At 39.4% G+C, this 20,822-nt stretch overlaps 1 protein-coding gene across 12 annotated transcripts in view; it reads right to left on the bottom strand.

Moving 5' to 3' along the window:
- Positions 1-20,822, bottom strand: part of SRCIN1 (SRC kinase signaling inhibitor 1) — a 323,749-nt gene that overhangs the window by 8,073 nt on the left and 294,854 nt on the right. For 11 of the 12 annotated variants that reach the window (XM_042474119.1, XM_042474121.1, XM_042474118.1 and 8 more), the window contains one exon: positions 14,307-14,414. The exons of the other annotated variant lie outside the window; for it this stretch is intronic. In XM_042474119.1, the coding sequence (XP_042330053.1) occupies positions 14,307-14,414 (108 nt within the window). The remainder of the gene's footprint in view (positions 1-14,306; positions 14,415-20,822) is intronic. 12 annotated transcript variants of the gene reach the window in all.

The raw sequence follows: 20,822 nt of genomic DNA, 5'->3' as shown, positions 1-20,822 counted from the left end.
TGTTTCATGATCAGAATAGGACTTAACCACATCTCCTTCCTGTCTGCCAAACACACATACACAGTAGAGACCTGAAACAGTCTACAACTAACCACTTCTAAAAATATGTTAAAAACTATCCAATTTGCAATATAATACAGTACACTTGTCTAAAGCAGTACCAAACTACCAAGATCAAATTATCAGCCAATCTTCATTAGGGCTCTCATAACATAATTTATCCATTCAAGTCTAGGAAGAAAGCAACATTTCTACCGTTCTCCAAAAACCCTGAAGTGCTCAAGAAGTTCAGTGCCAGACTAACATGTTTTGCTATCTGCCCTCTTCCAATTAGGACCAACACTTTAAAAATTCTTACTGTACTATTCAGATACTAATTCCAGCCTACAGTAGTACTCCATTCACACCCCGACACTCTAGGACAAGCCCTACAGAAGTGCCAAGTACTTCTGAAGTCAAGAAAGCCCAACTCGGCATTTTAATGCACTAATGCTGCAAATGGACAATCATGAGATATCGTCATAGTTTCCTTTGGTGTCCCCAGGTATTCTTTTGTATTCATCTGCTGTCAAATGAGTTTACAGTTTACTGAGGAATAACAAAACCTTACCAAATCTGCGGTTAGTTCTTGTTTGGTTAACTACATATTTGGAGAAGCATGGACACATGTTAATGCAGAAGAACACACAATTTGGCATTGTATTAATGACTCTGTTAAGTCTCACAGTGAAGACAGCTGAAATGCATGAAGAATTATCTGCATCCCATAAGTGACTGTATCCCAGCAGAGGTAAATTGCCTTTTTTTTATTATTTGCCATGCAATAATCTCCTTCAACTTCCCAGAATCCCATTACTCAAGTGTTGTGAGACCACATCATGCACTGAAATGAACGATCCACTTTAAATATTGTATCAGCCACATGTAATCTCTTTATATTTCTACAATAACTTTTAAACTGCATCTCAAGTCACATGGACATTTTCAAGGTCATTTGCAAAAATGCCCTTACGCTGTGAAAGCTTACAAAGGAAAGTCATACTGAAAATACTAAATCAGTGTTACAGCACCTCTTGAGACTGAGAATATTCATGGAATATTCATTTATTTAGTCCTATTTTCCTTTGGGGGAGGAAATAATTTTTGGCAGTGTCAGGAAACACCACCACTATTCTTGGCACCTGGCGTGAAAATGTTAAACTGCTCATTTGTATTGCTTTTAGTCTGTCTCTCTCCTTTTCTTTCTGAATGTTATCATTGTTCTCAGTGACTTTAGCTACATAACTAAATATGATCAACTACACAGCACTGTAATGCTATCTAATTTCTTACATAATAATACCTGATCATCTGCATTTAGCCAATTTGAATACGATCCAAAGCATGTAAAAATTTGGCCATAAAGTGCCCTTGAGGAAACTATTACCTACACCTTTTTCTTGATGAAAATGCATTTTCTGGTAAAAAACAACACCAAACTGTAGTGTGTTTGGTAGCAACATTCTTTTATGCTATGAGTATTTTAGAAATTCCTTTTTCTCATGATTGACCTTTGATTTCTGTTCTTACTGTATACAATTATGTAGAAGTCTAGAAATTTTAATCAAAAAATTGACCCAAAAAACTGGTTAGATGTATCCATGAGTTAATGAAAATGCTGTACTTTAACTCTTATTAAAAAGGGAACCATCCCCTGGTGAAAGGCAAGAGTGTACTGGAAGCACTGACGCCCCCCTCCCAAAAAAACTTGCTCATCTATCCAGTCTTTAGTGTAGGTACAAACAGTTATGCCTGCTGGAATTTTGTAACTTCTTAGGCATTGTTTTCCTTTGCTTCATCCATTAGATCCTTTGTTACATGCTCCTAAATTTTTCCACAATCTATCCGTGGATCATATCAAAACCCATAATTTTGGCCCCAAAATCTACCCCTGACATATAAATGCAGTTGACTTATAGTCGCTTATATACAGTAATTCTCACGTTCAGATCATCTTATCTACTATTTAATTTCATCATTTATCTTCTCTTTAGATCAGTCATCTATTCTACTTTGGAAACTTCTATTTCTCATTTTTAAAGCATAACATGATCTTGATCCCCACTAGTTTACTTATATGACATGTTGTTAATTTTTGCCTTGTTCTCTCTATTTTCACAATTCTTGTTCTGTTGTCAAAGCCACTTATTTTTGCCTCCTGCACTTAGGCCATCTGTTTCTCTTTACTTTCTCTTACTATTGGAATTCTTTGTTGCCTTAATAATATACATCATGCTGATAGCTACACTCCCTTCCTCATATGAGTCTTTGTAAAACTGCCTTTTTCCTTTCGGCCTTTCTCTTCTGACTCTTGACAACAGTCTTTTCATCTGGCAGTCGATAAAAGCCTCCATCTACACGACGGGACACCTGTCACATTATTTTTATTTGAATTGTTCCTTCTTTTCCCTGCTATCTTCTATTCTTTTTCATGTGTTTAGAGACTGGAAATCTTGGTCAAAGTCCTCTTCAGTACAACAATAAACAATTATTTATTATTAAGTGAGATGGAGACTTCGGTCCAAAATATGCTGCAGAAATAATCCAGTTTCAAATCGTTTTAATGCCCTGGTTCAGTGCTAGGGAATTCTGAGAACTATATTTTTGTTAGACATTTAGCCTTTTCTGTCAGAGAGCTCTGATGCCACAATAAACTACAATTTCCAGGATTCCCTAGAACTGAGTCAGGGCAGTTAAAGCGTTCTTAAATGGGATTATTTCTGCAGTGTGTTTTGGGCCAAAGTTAGACTGTCTGAGATCAATGAGATGACTTTAGTCCCTTGAGGAGAGGGTTAGGAAACCTTTGATCCTCCAGGTGTCTTGGATTGCAAATCTCCCATCTCTTATCACTAGCCTTGTTGTCTGGGGCTGACAGCAGTTGCAGGCAAACAGCCCAAAGTTTCCTACTTCAGCTTTAATATTACTTAGTCTTGAGACAATCCACTGTTATTTATCATCCAGCCTAAAACAGGAGATTGTGGGTTGAAACTTTGTTCAATCAAACTGATCTACACCAGTCTACACAGATTAAAACATCATATTTACCTGATGCTTGTGCTGTCAGTCTTGATGACTAACAGCTACTTCTTGGGAGGATCCATGTTTTTGTTTTGCCTTTAACCCAACTTTGCTCAAAACTAAGCAAAGTTGGAGAAAATCTTGGTGTTTCCTAGAAACCCTGGAGTGACCTCAAGATCTTTTGGCATGTGGACAGCCAGAAATGGCAGCTCTGAAAACAGGGGATGGGCCAGCAAGGCCAATGCAGTGTCAGCCCAGCTGGCCTGTGAGAACAATGACATGGTGTCACGATGCATTTGACACAGTGTGTGTTGTTGCCATAGTGGTCAACTGGGTCTCAGTGTCCTGGATTAGCCCTGAATTGTGGCTGCTATAGATGTGCCCTTTGTCTCCTCAATTAGGTTTACCAGACTGAAAATTGTACCTTTAATGAGAGTATAGAAGAGGGCAATTCATCAGAAGGGGGCATTTCAGTGTTGTTCGTCATGCAATCATTCTTGCCATGCAGGCATTCCCACTAGTTCTAGTTCTTGCCTGAGGTCAATTTCTCTTCTAAAGTTTTTATTAGACCATTATAGCTTTACTTTGACAGCACTGCACTGTTTTCTGACCCTCTCTTGTTGCTCATTAGTTGCCCCCAGCTCTACCAAATCATACAGCTTCTCCTCTAAACTCTCTACAGAGACTTTCACGGGGGGGGGGGGGACAAAACAAAACTTCAGCTTCATCACTTGGAAAATTTAACACCACCAAACAAGTATCCCCACTACACAGTTAGCAGTATGTTGAAGAACAGTCCATGACACTACAACTTATCACCTGACAGCAAAGGAAAGAAGGGTCACAAGAAACAGATATTTAACCAAGCTGTCACAGCCAGTTTCTATCACATCGCATACTTTACCTGATATATCTTCAAGACTATACTTATTGTGGCGGGAAGGGGAGAAGAAGATATTCTCCCACCCCACCAAAAAAATAAGAATTTTGCCCCCAAATGATTTTTTCCCTTCAGTCTCTGAATTTCTAGCACTGAAGATAGTGAGGCATTGGAAACCATTCATCCCTAGGACTCATATTTTCTGAAGTCACATTCTCTTGGTAACTTTGTCTGCCCTTTTCCCCAGATGCCTAAAGTATATTTCTGAATCTTCAACTGAAGTTTTATGGTGCTGCAGTGCTAGAAACTTGGAGTCTGAAGGAAAATTTCATTAGGGGCAGAATTCTTGTTTGGGGGATGCCATGTTCTCATTTTGGCCTATGTAGCAATCTGTTTATCATGTGTATGTATGTGTACAGTACACAGAAATAGGTAACAGTCTGTTCATCATTTTGCCACATGTTTGCCTCTTTTATGTTTCATATTTGTCTCTTATAATCCTTGGCATCATCCTTCCCCTATATGCGGGAGAACTGGAAGCTGACAGGAGATCACGGTTAAACTCTACATGCCAAACATCTTTTCTGAGTTCTGTTTTTTGAAACTGCCACTCTGTAAACAGCTTTGGGAGGTGCTCATCAAATTAATGATCTTTATTCTCATTCACTGATTTTGATAGCATGAAAGAAATTCAATAAGAGAGTGAACTGACACTAATACATGCTTTTAAGAGCCTTGCCGGGACCTCACGGTTAAACACAACTCATTAAAGAGTTATCCATTCATAAAGTCTAGGTCTTAATTTTAGGCACACACATTTCACCCCAGCTTCCATCTTTCAAAAAGTAGTAATAATAATTGGCAGGCATGAATTCACAGCTTAAAGAGATGAGAAGAGCATTAGGATTAAGCTGAGAATGGAGAGGGTCTCCCCCCTCCCCAACTTTCCTGCCTTAAGTGATAATAAACACTTGGTCTACAATCCAAAGAACCATAGGCATGTCAGAAGACACTAATACACTGGAGTGAGGTAAGTGAACAGGGCATGGTGCTGGTGGAACAGGATCTCCCACAACACAACACCAGCTCACCACAACAGGTAATGATGGCCTGTGCGCCTAAAACTCTACTGGCATGTAGATTTCAGTTAATCGATTCAACTACTAAAATAAAAAAGAAACATCCTCATTGCACAAGAATAAATGTGCACAATTAAAACCTGCTAGAAGGGAAATCTACAATGAGTTTGACAGAAAACTAGGATGGGGTGTATGTGTCAAGTTGCAGCCCCCACACCTGTCTTCACTTCCTAATTCTGGAATTATTTTATTTTATTTTAGAAATAAAAATGAAGAAAAAAAAAAGATTTGGAGCAGTAGAGGATGCATTCTCTCATCTTTCAGATGGCAATACGTGAGAGAAGGGCTCCAAAAACAGAAAGCTGATATAATCTAATCTAATTAATTAGTTAAAATGTGTTTGGTAGGAAAGCACCAACACAAGCTGCCTTTGTTCACCATGTCACACTACTTCCTGTAGTACTTCAACAGACTCCCAAATAAGAAATCAGCTCATTTACCCAACCCTTCTGACGAGTTGAAGAAAAATGCAAATACAACCAGATTAGAGTAGATATAAGAAGGTTCGTTTCCCAAACAACATGAATAATAGCCCTGTCAGCTAGTGTAGTTTGGGAGCTGCGGTATATTGGCTAGCAGACTCTGGGACTGCTAGTCCAAGAAAGTAACATTTGCCAGGATCCAGTATTAGATGAGAGATCTAGAGGTTGCTGAACTACAACTCCCAGCAAATCTAACTAGTGTAGCCAATGGTGAGGAATTTGGGGAGTTGCAGTCCAACAACATCTGGAGGGCCTCATGATTCCCACATCTTCTCTGCAACAATTTTACTCAAAGTGCTACTTTGAGCCACTGGCTGCCAGTCCCTGTTAAGTTTACAGGAAACAAAGAAACAAGTGTACCCAATGGGCACAAAAGTACTAGCAGTCCCTGGCACACAAGGGGTAGGGATGGGGATACTACCAGTATCTCACACCAGATAGCCTGTAAAGCCACGTCTCAGATGACCTGAATGCTTCATTGTGTCAGAAGAGCCACTACAGAGTTGAATAATGAAGGCATGCTTAGGATTTTACACCTTGCCCATTTAAACTAAATCTATAGTAAAACTGTCCTGATGGTTGTCCCAAAACAAAACACACCAAATAGGATTCAGGTCACCATAGCCAGCTCCTTCACAGCCATATCATGTTGTAAACCTGCCCAGCTGCTGAAGGATTCAGAAAGTTTCGTGAAAGATATATGATCAGTACACAGAGCTCATTCTTTTCCAGATCCAGATCTGAGAGCACAAACACCACTTCACATTCACTTCAGCTGTACATGATAAAGAGAAAGGTAAATAGATCCATACCACAGAGAGAGCCCTGTCTATCAGTGGGAGTTCAAGTCTATAAACAATCTAATCCCATCAAAATAAATGATGCTATTTTTGAAGGGTACAATATTCACAAACATGTGAACTAGTCTGAAGCCAGTTTAAAATTATAGGAATTGTAAATTTGAAGGAGAGTGCTGAGAAGGGGTTCCCAGGACTCTATTTTCTTAAAGTTTCTTGGGTAAGAGATAGCCAAGACAGTTCAGCAAATAGGTTTGTGCAATCAATATGCATTTGTTGTTCAGAGCTGCTCATAGCAAAAAGTGTACTGCTGTTCCATTTCTACAGAAACAGATTTGCTTGGGGTGGTGAGAAAGAGAAAAATGAGCACAGTCAGGAAAATGTAAATTGACAGCAATAATCATGGTAAAGAAACTGATAGTAAGTAATAATGATTCCAAAGAATACTCAAAGCCAGACAGAAGGAACACTGGAAGGAAGGAAAGAGGATCTTGTTTTATCAGTAAGAGTAGACCTGAAATCACACTTCAGGTACAATTTTTGCAGAAATTGCAAGTCCAGCACTTTTTAAAACCATGCCTTTAAAAAGCAAATGAAATCTTGAGAGGACAGACAGTAGAGAAGATTTTCAGGAAGAATCTAGACTGGCCAACCAGAGGAAGAGGAATATCAAAAAAGTGAACCTGTGGATCACCGTTCTGCAGGAACCATGGTTTAGGCAGTAAAAATGGTTTGGAGCTGGGTGGTGTGTTCCAGTTGGTTGTGCTGTTGTTCGCATTATATTGTCTTAAGTGCTTGCAGTCTGATTCCATATCCCTGATACCATCACGATTGCCTTGGGAGGACACACTAATGTCTTTCTTTCTTTTTCCACTTTTGACATCTTTGGATCCCAATTGTCCAAAAAGATTTTGAGGAAATATTAGATCAGTAGATGCCTGACTACTAATTTTACGGATAGCTATTTCTAGGTCTCTTATGGTTTCTTCTAAGTTGTCCAACATTTGGTAAGTATCCTTGCAAATCTCTCGGCTTCTTATGGTCATGGTATCAAGAGATCCACATTCCTTTTGCTTCATTTCCAGATCTGGTTCTCTCTCTACATTTTTCTCATTCTCTCCTGTGCTTGAATCCAAGATCTTCTGCCTGCTTCGTATGTCACACTCAATGGCTTCTTTGCTCACAATGGATTTTGGATTTTGCAAAGGAAAACAAGATTTTGAAACACCTGTCAGATTGTTGTTCCACATGTGTGTGTGAACAACATCCAAGTCTTTTAAAGCTACCAGCAACTCTTCTGTTGTATGATTGGCTTCTTTGTTTTTTGATTCTATGATGTCATTTCTGTTATCCAGTTCCATGTATGTTTTGCTTTCTTCAGTGGACGTAGAAAATATCTTACAACTATGTTTGTCCTTTGATAGGGTAACAGCTGCTTGGTTATCTGATGTATAGGTTTCAGCTCCTCGGGAAGATGTCTGTAGTTTACTTGCCTGTCTGTCTCCGTCATTCATAATTATATTGTCTTCTCCTTCTAGCTGAACCAATTTATTCTCCAGTGAGGTTTTTCTTGTTTCAAATGCCACTGTGCCAACCTTTACCCCATAATCAGTGTTATGAAAAATCCCAGTCGAAGGACATGGCACACATCTTTGAATCCTCAGTTTTGCTGGGAGAGAATGAGTATAGGTTGATACCTTATTGGATAGACCAGATGATGCATGAATCAAAGATTTCAGCTTCCTTTCGTTCTTGCTCAGTTTACTCAACAAGACCCGTGGAGCTGCTTCAATTTCCATCCTAGTCCAACCAATGATTCCTAACTTTCCATTGTCGCCATGGTGGTTATGAATCCAAGGACTGCATAGCTCCAACCCTGCTTCAGGCTGAAATTCAGGAGGTGGCAGGCTAGACACCCACTCAGAAAGGACAATATGAGGGAGGTGGGAACTGTTACCAGGTGAAGGTTTTGAGAGTCCCGACTCCTACAGGAAAATTCAGACAATTATTAGTGAAGTGGGAGACTTTTCTGAGAGAGTGAATGGAATCAGAATCATCTTTATTAAAGGCTCTAATTAATAATATACCTGGATTTAGGGATCAAATGAGTGCCTGGGATTCTGCTGTTTAGTCAAAGCTGGATAAGCCTCACTATCAGCTGTTAAATGGTGAATCAATACATAGGTACATCCAGTTGATTCAATGACAGTACTCTAGTTTCAATCAACAATAGGATTTAGTCCAATATTTGTAATTATTCATTCCCAGGTTTAAAAAAGTACTTTCCCAACAGTCAGGAAAATCTATTGGGAAGCATAATAGACCAGCAAGAAATTTGTACAGTTTTCTTCTGGAATTTGAATGTGTTGTGGAGGAATTGCTCTGCAGTGAAAAACATAGAGAAAGGTGTGTAAAGAGTGTTTACTGCACAAAATGGAGCTTTCTGCACAGAAAATACACTTTCTTGTACAGGGTATTTTTTGTGGTTGGGTTTTGTGGGAGGTTTTTGGTGGGGGAGTGTTTTGCTGTGCAGCATGATTCCTCCACAACATTTTAAGACATTCAAACATAGAGAGAGTGCTGGAGATTATGGTAATGATTCATCCTCACAGAATGAATCAACTTCTGATAGCAAGGCAGAAATAGTTGAGGATTTATTTCTCTATCTGTATTAACTTCTCTGCCTAGCTGAACCAATGTATACCTGAAAATGGCATGGAAAACTAGCACAAGCAAGTGAGACTGAACACAAACAGGTTGTGATGCTGGCAGACTTCTGTCTCCAACCGTGGGTCACCATCATACTCCTATATAGTGGTGTTGTGACTTGAAGTGGAATTGTGATAGGTAGGTGCTGATTAATTCTCCCCCACCTTCCTCCACAACTTACAGTGCACCCACAAAGGCAATGGTGCATGTGCCCCTGGCGCCTGTGCCACATGGCATGCACAAGCACTACTGTCTTCAACAGGGCTCGAACAGTCAAGGAATTTTCCTTATGTGAGAGGGTCTGGAACAGATCCCTTGCGTAAAGGAAGGATGTGCTGTACTTTTCTGTCACACAGGCTCCATGAATGGGAATGAGTATTTTTTTAAAAAACATGGGCCTGCTCATGCTATAAAATCTGCAGGGTAAGGCTTCTCATAGTCCCACTACCATCCCAAGCAAGTCTGGTGAGGGTATGAAAGATATCACAAGTTATGGAACTCCCTTCCCTGGGAGGTCTAGTTGGCCCCCTCCCTGATGTCTTTCTGCCCACAGGTACAGACCTTTTTATTTAAAGAAACTTATGGTTTTCAGTCTGTTGTGGCAGACAAAGCTTTTAATGCGGGGTGTTTGTGTTTTTATTTTATTATGTTTCGAGCGTCTTTAAAGGCTGATTTAACATGTTTAACTTGTGTTTTAAAATAGAAACTTACTTTAATAGTAGTTTAACTTGTGTATTTAAAAAGTGTATTGTTCCTTCAAAATGTTCCCTTACAGATATTAGTTAATTAATTAAACTACCACCAAAAAAACTAATTAAATCAACATGAATATTCACTGATCCTCAGCCCATTAATGAAACTGTCATTTAATGATGCATTCCACCCTGGAATCTTTTGCTATAAAGCAGGATAGAAATATTTTAAATAATAAATACAATTTAATCAAGTTGGGATAATGCAACCCTCCAGATGTTGTTGGCCTGTACCTCCCAGCTTTCCCAACCACTGGTTGTAGTAGTTATAGGTGTTGGGAGTTGCAGTCCAAAAACGTCTGAAAGACTGCATTATTCCTCCCCCCATTTAAATAATGATTTCTAAAATTGCTCTTGAAAATTTTGATAAATTTCTGAGCTCTGGAAAAAAGTTACAGCCTGAACACCTCTTTTTGAAAATGATCGTTTTACAGCTCATTACAGGTCCACTGGAAGAAAGGCTTTAAAAAAATCCAGTAGAGGAGGGTTCAGCAACGATTTCCACCTCCCTGTTCAGCATTTAAATTATCCTATTTTGTAAGTATATAGAGGCTCCCCCCCAGATAATTGTATAGCAATCAAAATACAATGAATCTGTAAACTACGAAATATAGGGATGTAAACCTTTGCTTATTTTGTCCAACCTGCATGAACAAATAATTCCAGTCATTTCCCCCAATTAAGTCCTGGGGTGTGAAGAATCTCATGACTTATTTCCTTTTCTTCAGCAGGAACAAGTGAATATTCACATCCCTAATAATCAATGAGAGCCCTGTTGAGGCTAAAAGGTAGAGATACAAAAATCCAAGAGGAAAAAATAAACCAGCAAGTCATAAAACTGCTATCAGAGTTCAACTGACAGTATGTTTTAGCTGAGTATGGTTGATTGCAGCTCAGCATTGATGAAAGCAACCTGGTGACAGATAAAGCAATACGGATCATATTAGAAATGACTTTCCAAATCTGTGCACAGAGGCATTTTTTTCTTTAAAAGAACTATAGTGGGCATTGTGAGGCTCCTCATCCATCTTCTGTCAATTTGGGATGCCTCATGCATCTTTAGCTACCTTCCTGGGGAGGCGAGAGTCAGGACTTCACTTACGCACATGCCCTTGTTTCTCAGTGGCAGAAAGGAAGGAAATAATTCAAAGTGGTGAAGAATAGAGGTCCTACACATTCTAAGGCCTAACATATCCATATTCCAAAAGCTCTGATTCTATAGAGGGTAGTCTCTTAGCATTCCCGAAACTGATCCCTCCTCCCTAGGCTCACCATAAGAGTTATACTGCATCCTAGAATTAATTTTATATGTACAGATGGTTTTATTTTAATCCTTTAAAAATCAAAACTTTTCTTTATTATCCTTCATTTAAGTCTTTATTTATGCCCATCACATACTAGTATGGTCCTACTATTAGGCACTGGTCATACTCTTAGGCAAATCGGGATGACCATCTCAGGAGGAGATTTTGGATGTCATGAAAAGGCAACAAATTGCTCATTATTTAATTTGTTTTTATTGCATTTATACTGCCAGACATAGGAAGATGGTCTTGTGGGATGTTCTGTTTTACGCTCCAAAATTATTTGGTTAGGTTTAGGTAATCTGTACCTTGACAAGGACAGGTAGATAAGGGTTGTCATTTACTGCTCTGCCTCTGTCAGCAAAAAGTCTTGAACTAGCCCTGGCCATTAAGATTCTCAAACAGACCTCTGTATGTAGTTGTTATGGATATTTCAGCAGCTCAATACCACTTGACTCTTTGGAGTCATCCACTAGCTCCCATGTTCCCTGGGAAACTGTGAACAAAATCTAAACAAAGAGAGAACCATCAATCAGCTTTTCTTCTTTCATGGACACTTTTACCAGAAGAGGAGAACAGAGTTCATCTTGTCAAGGGATTGCTGATTCTTTTTCAGCTCTCTTTCAACCTACGAACATTAATGGCAGTATTAAAGTGGGCAAAATGAAATAGAAGGTTATTTGAGTGACTGCAATTAATTCAACATTTTCAAATTTAAATAAACAGCCAAGGGAAGAGGATCAGAACTAGGAAAAAAGTACAGGAAAAGAGGTTTAACTTTTTACTTTTTGTCCTGCTGCTATAGTCCCAATGTCTAATTAATACCTTATTTCACCCCATGATCTAAACCCTGTTGTTACTCCTGATGAGAGTAGATTTGCTGAATCAATGGGATTTACCTACATGTCGACTCACCATTCAACAATTGATTTAATGGGTCTACTCTAGTTGGAACTAACCAATAGAATGACAGCTGAAAGGCAGACAGGGCTGGCACCTCATCCCAAGGCAAGGTGCATAGTATCTAAATTAGGGTATAATGAGTATCAGAGTGTCGTTTTCAGCATCCTCTGACCCAACATGAGCCATGTTAACACAGTTTTCACTGACCCAGAATTTTATGCAGTCTTTTAAAATAATTAACACCTGTGAAACTTACATGGTCTAGAAATAGGCAGATCTATCCCTAAGTGGTACCTGCTAAAATGATCTTGGGGTGAATTAGTGGATGGCTTTATTTATACTCAGAAATCCAATTTTGGCCACTAGAAAAACATTTTGCCCAGAGAAGACTGGCACTCACCCTGGGAGATTTTATCCCCCCCCCCCCAGCCTCACCTATAACTTTGTTCCTTGGTTAAGTAATCAGGTCACTACTCTTTTCCAGAGCTCTTGTAAACTACTTTTATAGATATTGTGGTCAGAACAAACAAACACCTTTTCCAAGTTCTGATCCCCCCCCTCTCAGTGGCAACTGGCAAACTGTGGTCTGACTTGTGGCGATAGATCTGTGCAAGTCACTCATGGTCAGTTAGTTCTGTTTGCCTTTTAAGCAAAGAGTGGTTCTCAGGGCCCATTGGCCCAGCGAGAAGGTTTTGCTGGCCTCTCATTGGAGAGACCAGAAGATTTAAATCAAAACGGTGCGCTTTGAGAGGCTGTTAGACAGGGAGGGGGTGAGGCTAAGCCTATTTAAGGCTCTCCTGCCCTTGCTTCCCTGACAGTTCAAAAGAGCTGGCCCACCCTCCCACCTCAACAACAGTGTAAGATTCATTCTGGTTGCTTCGGAGCCGGGTAGGAATTTTTGCCCTTGTTTTCCTAAGGGTTTTTTGCCTACCCTACACTGCTGGATGAGGAATTAAACGATTGGCTTGGGGTGTGGCCATAAATAGGCCTCATGCATAGGCGAGGGGACATAGTCGATTCGGTGAGCACCCTGGCACCCTCCTAAAGGGTGAAGGTGGGTCTTTGGAATGGAAATTTACGTCTTGAGGCTAAACACGAAGGGAAAGAGACTTGCCTTGGAGCGGGCTTGAGATTCAAACTCTCACTTAAGTCTTGAGAATTAAGTGGGGAAGTCTTGGGTTGGCCTTCCAGATGAGGGCCAGCCAGGGACAACCCAAATTATGGATTGCCCTTGGGGCTCAGGTGTTTTCGCCCTTTTTGGAAGCTGGGGAATTGGTCTTGGAGCAGACCATCCGCCAGCTGTTCCTACACAAGGTTCTCCCCCCTGGGCTTGCAGTTCTCAAGAAATAAAGTTAAATAGGTTGAATTTTAATAAAGTTGTCCATTTTATAACCCAGTTCTCTGTGTCTGGTCTCGTTATTTAATGAGTTGGTCAGCAATTGTCATCCTAGTTGACTTTGCAGATCCCTTCCATAATTTTGTGGGCAAATCAATACAAGAAGCTTCCCTATCCTCAATGAACCTTGGGATCCTGGGAGATGTAATCCAAAACTAACTGTTCCAAATTCCTCTGCTTGCTAACTAATGCAGCATATGAATTTAAATATATTATTCTTAACTTTGTCCAATAGAACACTGAAACCAATGAGGTTCTTTGTTTCCAAAATGTTTTCAGGGAACATTTTGTAGAACCTCTAATACCAACTTTTAAAACTTCTTTCAGTTTCTAGGAATTATTAAGCAGGCTTTCATGCCGCAACAAGTTTTTTTTTGGGGGGGGGGGAATACACACAACAAGGTTGAGGTCCTAGCTGAACCCTGTGACATTCCCGGTTTAGGAGACATGCACTTGAAAACTAGCCGTGGAAATGAGTATCGAGGCTCTGCCATAGGGCATGGCATGCATTGCAATGAAGAACTTCCCCCACTATTTTTTTTGGTAAGTGCAAGCAGAATCTAAATGCAGACAAGAAAGAGTGCAGTACCCTCAGGTTACAATGACCACCCTGGCACACCCTCCTGGAAGAGCCACACATGGTTAGTGCCCTTTGAGTCCCATTTTGTGTCAATACAACGCACGCTAGTTTGTGTCAGATGGGTGACGTGGGAAAGAGCGAAAGAGCCGTTAGTTGGTTAATGTAAAGAGAAAGAAAGAGAAAGAAGAGTTAACAAGGTTTGCAGAAAAGGAAGAGGAATCCTGTTAAAGGTGCAGTGGTGGGTAACCAGTCGGAGGGGAAAGAAGAGAAGGAGGGAGTTGCGATCCGTCCGAGCAACGGCTGTTACCTTCCATCCTTCAGCTGCTATGGTGGCCCCATTGGGCCACATGTCTGCGTCTGGCACAAGCTGGTCGCAACGGAATTTAGGAATAAATGAAGAGCTTCTTTGAAATACCTGAGGAAGTCAGAACATTGAAGGTGGTTGTTTTTTGGGGGGCTGTATACAGACATAAACCAAATAATTTGGATTGCCATTTCTGGCTCAAGAAAGATAACAATGAATTAAACATGGACTCTGCAAAAGAAAAATTAAACCTCATTACCAGGAATTTGACCACAGTCTTAATTTCAGTAAGGTTTGGGTTTAGAAAGATTGTTAACAGCTGAAATCACAAGACTGGTAACAAAATGATGGGAATATCCCTTCTGAAATCTTAGGTATAATGTTCTGGGGAAATGATTGGTAACAGCGTTACATACAAAGAGGAATACGGTAAAAAGCAAGATTAAACAACATATTTAGGCCCTGAAGTTGCTGAATAAGTACTCTTGAAAACTTGCTCTGTGGTCTCCAGTTGAAAGTGTCTCATATCAAAGCACAGATGTATCCGTGACCTACCTGTAATGGCTATTTATCTAAAAGCTACCATGGTGCCACTTTGAAAGACACAAATTTCAGTGTCTCTCTACACCCCTCGTCTATTATCACCTTGGCTTCCAATTTTGAAATATATAAAATTCAACAAGCATTATTAACAGGGATGGCTCTACCACTAGGCAAAGTGAAGCAACTCCCTTAGGGAAGAGATACTGGGGTGGGTAGGGACTGATAGTTTCTCAGATGTTCCCCTCTTTTAGCAAGCAAAGATGTATGCTCCTACAGTATATATGTAAATCAGCTAATTCCTTTGCCAGTTTTGGATTAAGAGTCAATTGCCACTCCAGTCTGCCTCTTTGCATGGAATAAAAGGGAGTGCCATCTTGTCATTTGTCTCAGGCAATAAAGTGTCTTCAGCAGGCTTTGGTGGCTAAAATGTGTCTTTCTGGATTAGATCAGTTAGTTTAGTATTCTGTTTTGATCAGTAGCTAGCCAGCCAGAAGACTTTATCTCACAGGAAGGGAATGAAGTATTTCCCCTTATCTCATAGGAATGAAGAAGTATTTCCCCTTGTCTTGAATATCAGACATGCAGAAGGTACACTGCTTCTGAACATGGAGGCTCTATTTGGCAATCTTAGTCAAGAGCAATAGATAGACTCACCTACCATTAATATTCCTAAACCTTTTTGAAAACCACCTAAGCTCTGGCATAATGTCCTGGTCTTGGGTGAGTATAAATATATTTAACTAAGCTTCCCTAGTACGCTTTTACTTCCACCTTCTTTCTCTCCCTCAACGGCCTCTTCTGAATTGAATTTTATATTTTCAAGACTTGCTGTTTGCAATTACCCATAAAATCATGATGCAAACTGAATACGCTATATTAGCAAGCTCAAGATCATTGGCAATTGCAACTCATTTAATGGGAACAAGGGAGAAGGCATTCTCGGTGGCTGCTCCCAGACTTTGGAACGCCCTCCCTAGGGAGGCTAAGATGGCTCCCTCCTTGCTCTCCTGTTGGCAAGTAAAAATATTCTTATTCCATCAGGCTTTTAGATATTGTCTTGGATGGGCTCTTAATGCTGTACTGTGCTGTTTAGTTGGTTTGCATACAGTATTTGAACAAATTTCAATGCTTGTAACTTTACAACTTGTTTAATTGGTTTTTAAAATTATTTTTATATTTATACTTTGCACAGATGTTTTTGTATAGTTTTTAATTTGTATTGTTTTTAATAAGCTGTAAACTGCCTTGAGTCCCATTAATGGGGAAAAGCCAGGGAGGGATTTTTCCCTTCTCTTACCTGAGAGTCTCCTGATACTTCATGCTGGTCTCCTACCCAAGTACCAACCAGTCCTGATTTTGCTTAGTTTCAGGACTCAAATAATGGCTGATATTTTCAGGGTGGTTATGGTCACTGCTACTAATACCCTTTGTCATATCTTATACAGCTGGCCCTCTGCATTTGTGGCTTTGACTTTTGCATTTTGATTATTTGTGGTTTTGATTAATATGTTATCTCTAGGAATCTCTCGGTTCTCCAGCACAACTCTTCCAGGAGTTGACCATAGAGTTGTGCTGGAGAACCTTAATGTTCCCAGAGAAAGCACTTCTCTAGGCATTTGTAGGTACTTCAGCATGATTCTGTGTGATCAACCTCTGGCAGATGTTGACCACAGAGTTGCACTGGAGACCTGGAGATTCCTAGACAGGTGTTCTCTTCGGTAAAAAGAATAGTATTTTTTTATTTCTACATTCATGGGAGTCTTTCACTCAGCAAATGTGGAGGGCCCATTGTACTTGTGCTTATATGTAGGAATGTTTAAAGTCTAGGTCTCCAGATCCCCTATGAAAGATCAGAAGTGTTTCCACCACCACTTGCTAGTGCACCGACTAAGGAGACTATCATACAAGAGAAAATCAGGGGATTAAAAAGGCATTTTCCTGAGAAAGTCATGTAATTGCAGTGAAGATTTTCATACCCATCATGATCTGGGAGGATTTATCCCAGGAAGAACCAGGAATGCTCCAGCAACAAACCATTCATGGGGAAATCCCAAGAATGGTTTGTTGCTGGAGCATTCCTGGTTCCTCCTGGGATACGTCAGATTATGTCATCGTCTGAAAATCCTCACTACGATCATGTGACTTTCCCAGGAAAATGCCTTTTTAATCCCCTGATTTTCCTGTGTGATAGTCTCCTAATTTTAAAACAACATTTAGAATTATCTGAGCTGGGTATGTGCTATTCTCAGTGTGCCCATTAGGAGGCAGCATTTAATTGCAAACTGCTTCTCAGGGCTCCCTTTGGTTGCCCTTCCAAGGTGACTCATATTATACAATATTATCTGCATTTTATAATAGTAATACATAGCTTTATGTTCCTAAAAATTGCATTACTGGTGCATGTTCTGGAACATACTCCATTTCCTCTACTCTCAAGATTTAAGGATTTGAAATTTGTGTGCTAAAACAACATTGATTTAACCAAGTTCAGCTGCATCACAAGGTTCAGAAAAGTGTAAATGCTGAAGCAGAATTTCGTTTCGGTTGGATATTGGTTCAGGATGTGAAAATTTAAATGCAAACTGAACAAGTTCCTCTATTATCCCTACCTTTATTAACAAAATATAATTTTCATCCTTTGGGTGGGAAGATATAGCAAATGTTTAAAAATACCTTGGCACCAGGAACACCTTTGTTGATAAGTACTATCACCAAAATAACCTTTAAATATTACTTGCAATCTTGTTCTATTCCCTAACTTTCATTTTAATAATTATCTGGTGCAGGGAACTTAATGTGCCAGCAAGCCCACACACGCCTACTTGGAAGGAAAACACACTGAGTTTACTGTGACATTAACTGGCATGCAAGCATAGGACTACAGTTTTGAACATACTCAGTCCTGTCTGAATTATTTTGACTGGAAGTATATGGTTCCAGGAAAGCAATGCAACATCAGGTACCTTCTATAGCTAATTTGGCTCCTCTACATGTACTCACAGTGTAGCTTTTCTGTGTCAATTGACCTTCTATCAGTGATGGCTGGTAGATCCATGTCATTGACATAGTAAATCTACTTTGGGATTTAGTCTGAACTCAGAATGGTTTAACTGTCCCACTGACACGGAAGTCACCAACTGCCACTGATCATATCCCTCCTGTGTTGAGACCCAGTCATATCATAAAGTAATGACATGTGTATAGCCATAATTAGAACTTGACACTAAATTGCAAAGATTTTCTAAAGATACTTGTAATTATAAAAATGCAAAGATTTTCAAATGACAAGGAAACTGAGCTTCATCTGCACTGCAAAATTAATGCTGTTTGATGCCACTTTTACTGCCATGTCTCCATTCTATGGGATCCTGAGAACTGTCGTTTCTTGTAGCACCAGAGCACTCCAACAGAAAGGGCTAAATAAGTTCACAAAAATACAAATCCCAGAATTCCATAGCACTGAGCCATGGTGGATAAAGCATTGTCAAACCATTATTTCTGCAATGTAGATCCAGTCTCAATGACCATCTGGGACCAATACACATTTTAGGTTCATAACTTTTTTCACGGGTATGGAAAGTCATAGTGAAGTGAAATGTAAAATGTAGAATCACTTCCCATCTTTCATATTTTAGAAATTAGGGGTCAGTCCCATGCAAATGCGTGAAAAGAGTACTATTGTGATGGAAGCTTGTAAATATTTGAATAGCTGCCCATATTTCCCATTACCCTGTAAAGAGGCCTTCTCAAAGGGATTATAGTAGAGATTAAACCTAAAGGTTAGAATTATAAGGACAAAGGAAAATAATAGGATTTACTTTCAACCTCACAGTGGGGCTTATATTTTAAAGAAGAAATAAGTTAACCTTTATATGGCAGCTTCTCTCTCTGCTCTCTCTCTCCTTCTCTCTCCTCTCTCTCTCTCTCTCTCTCTCTAGATTATATATATATATATATATATATCCATCTAGTATTTGGAAAACTTTTGAAAATGCATCTGGTACTTGTCAGAGGCATAATGACAACAATGATGATTTCATGTTCATATGGCAGTCCTGTAACAGTGAGTTTAATATAACAAAGCAAAGATAGAAAGGTCAGAGACATAACAGTTATAGTATACTACAAAACCCTTTATTAATCCTCCTAGGTTACTCTGAAAACATATATAATGAAAATACATAATGCTCTTGTAGGCTTTGATAATAGCAATACATATTCTCTCAGAAATGTATTGGAAAAAGAATTGTATCACAGACTCTGGTGAACCATATTATGAATGAGTTGACCTTTTGCAGACATTGATAGGAAGGGCAAAATAAGACAAGACAGTCACTACTTGATGAATGGGGTTTACTATATACTGATATCATAACGTGATTAACATAAAACGTCTGACACAAAGTATTGTCAGTGTTGTAATTCTTCTATTATGAAATGCTGTCCTATTCAGCTGCCCCCCCCAACACCCTTTGAACATATCTTCTGTGTTTGAAGGGGCAAACAAATATTTGAAAAATGGCAGGGGAAAAGTGATTTTGGACAAAGATGGTCTGAAAGAGCTATTGGAGCAAGCACTTCCTCCCTCTCCCACTGAATATCACCACCAAATCTGCCCCTTTCAAGAATCAGGTTTATTTCTTTTATAAAAGGTACTGGTCCTAGTAGTAGTAGACACAGACATTGGTGTACAAAATGTAGCTTGTCCCTAGTAGTTCAGTTTTATTGGTTGAGTACAGAAGGACAAGGAGATCCAACGGTTGCCTGTCACAAATTGCTAGCAGAATAGTTTTTTGTGGGTTTTTCAGGCTATGAGGTTGTTGTTGAATGGCAAGGCCTCAGGGTGTCTATTTAATTAATGGCTCGCTTGCTGGGAAACCTCCCCACCCTGGGTGGTTTTCATTTGAATTTGCTGGGTCTTAATTTTGGTGTTTTTCAGGACTGGTAGCAAAACTTTGTTTACTGTAAAAATTCTTCTTTCCTGTTGAAGCTGTCTAGGTGTTTGTGGATTTCAGTGGCTTCCCTGTGCAATCTGACCATGCCAATAACTATCAGGTCAGCAGACAATGGATCATGAATTAAATAGACACCCTGAGGCCTTGCCAGTCAACAACAGAACAATGCACTGACAGATTAACATATAAATTGCTTTCTCTCAACCAAGAATATATATACCCCACTCTCTTCCATGCCAGCATTCTCTGAAGATGTCAGTCACAGCTGCTGGCAAAACGTCAGGAATAAACTCTTCTAGAACACAGCCTCATAGCCTGAACACAGCCTGAAAAACCCACAAAAATTATTGATGCCAGACATGAAAGCCTTCTACTTCAAATTGCTAACAAAATATTTTTAAAAACCTCAAATAAACTGACCACTTGATCTTTCAAGCAGAGAATTTGATCTACAGCAGAGTCTCGATTATCCAACCTTCGATTATCCAACAATCCGGATTATCCAATGTTGCTGCTCAGTGATTTCTTTACATGTTCACAGGACTGAACTGTTTATACAGTACATATTGTACATCACAATGTTGATCAGTGATTACTTTACATTTTTAGAGGACTGTTTATACATTACAATGTTATTCCTATAACGTTACTGCAACATTACTTTTACTGTTACTGCAATAAAACTTCAATACGTTTGCAGTTCATAGTGATTTCAAGGCTTTTCTTGGACCCTACGGATTATCCAACATTTTCGGCTATCCAACTATCAGCCTGCCCGTTTATGTCGGATAATCGAGACTCTACTGTATTTGATTCAGACTATAAATACTTTGGGGACCAACCTTTGGCCCACACAGCATTTAGCACTAAGTGAGTGCACAGTCTAAGAGCACGAGATATGTTTATTTTATATTTTGGGTTTTTTTGCAAAAAAAATTTTTTTTTGCTGAAATATAACCTAATTTATAAAGTGAATCTTCGTCTATGGGTACCACTACTCTGAGATATTTCTCAGTGACTT

This window comes from Sceloporus undulatus, chromosome 6 (assembly GCF_019175285.1).
Source record: "Sceloporus undulatus isolate JIND9_A2432 ecotype Alabama chromosome 6, SceUnd_v1.1, whole genome shotgun sequence".
In the NCBI taxonomy this organism is placed as follows: Eukaryota; Metazoa; Chordata; class Lepidosauria; order Squamata; family Phrynosomatidae; genus Sceloporus; species Sceloporus undulatus.
The sequence above is the reverse complement of the archived record's forward strand: the minus strand, read 5'-3'. Positions and strand labels throughout refer to the sequence as shown.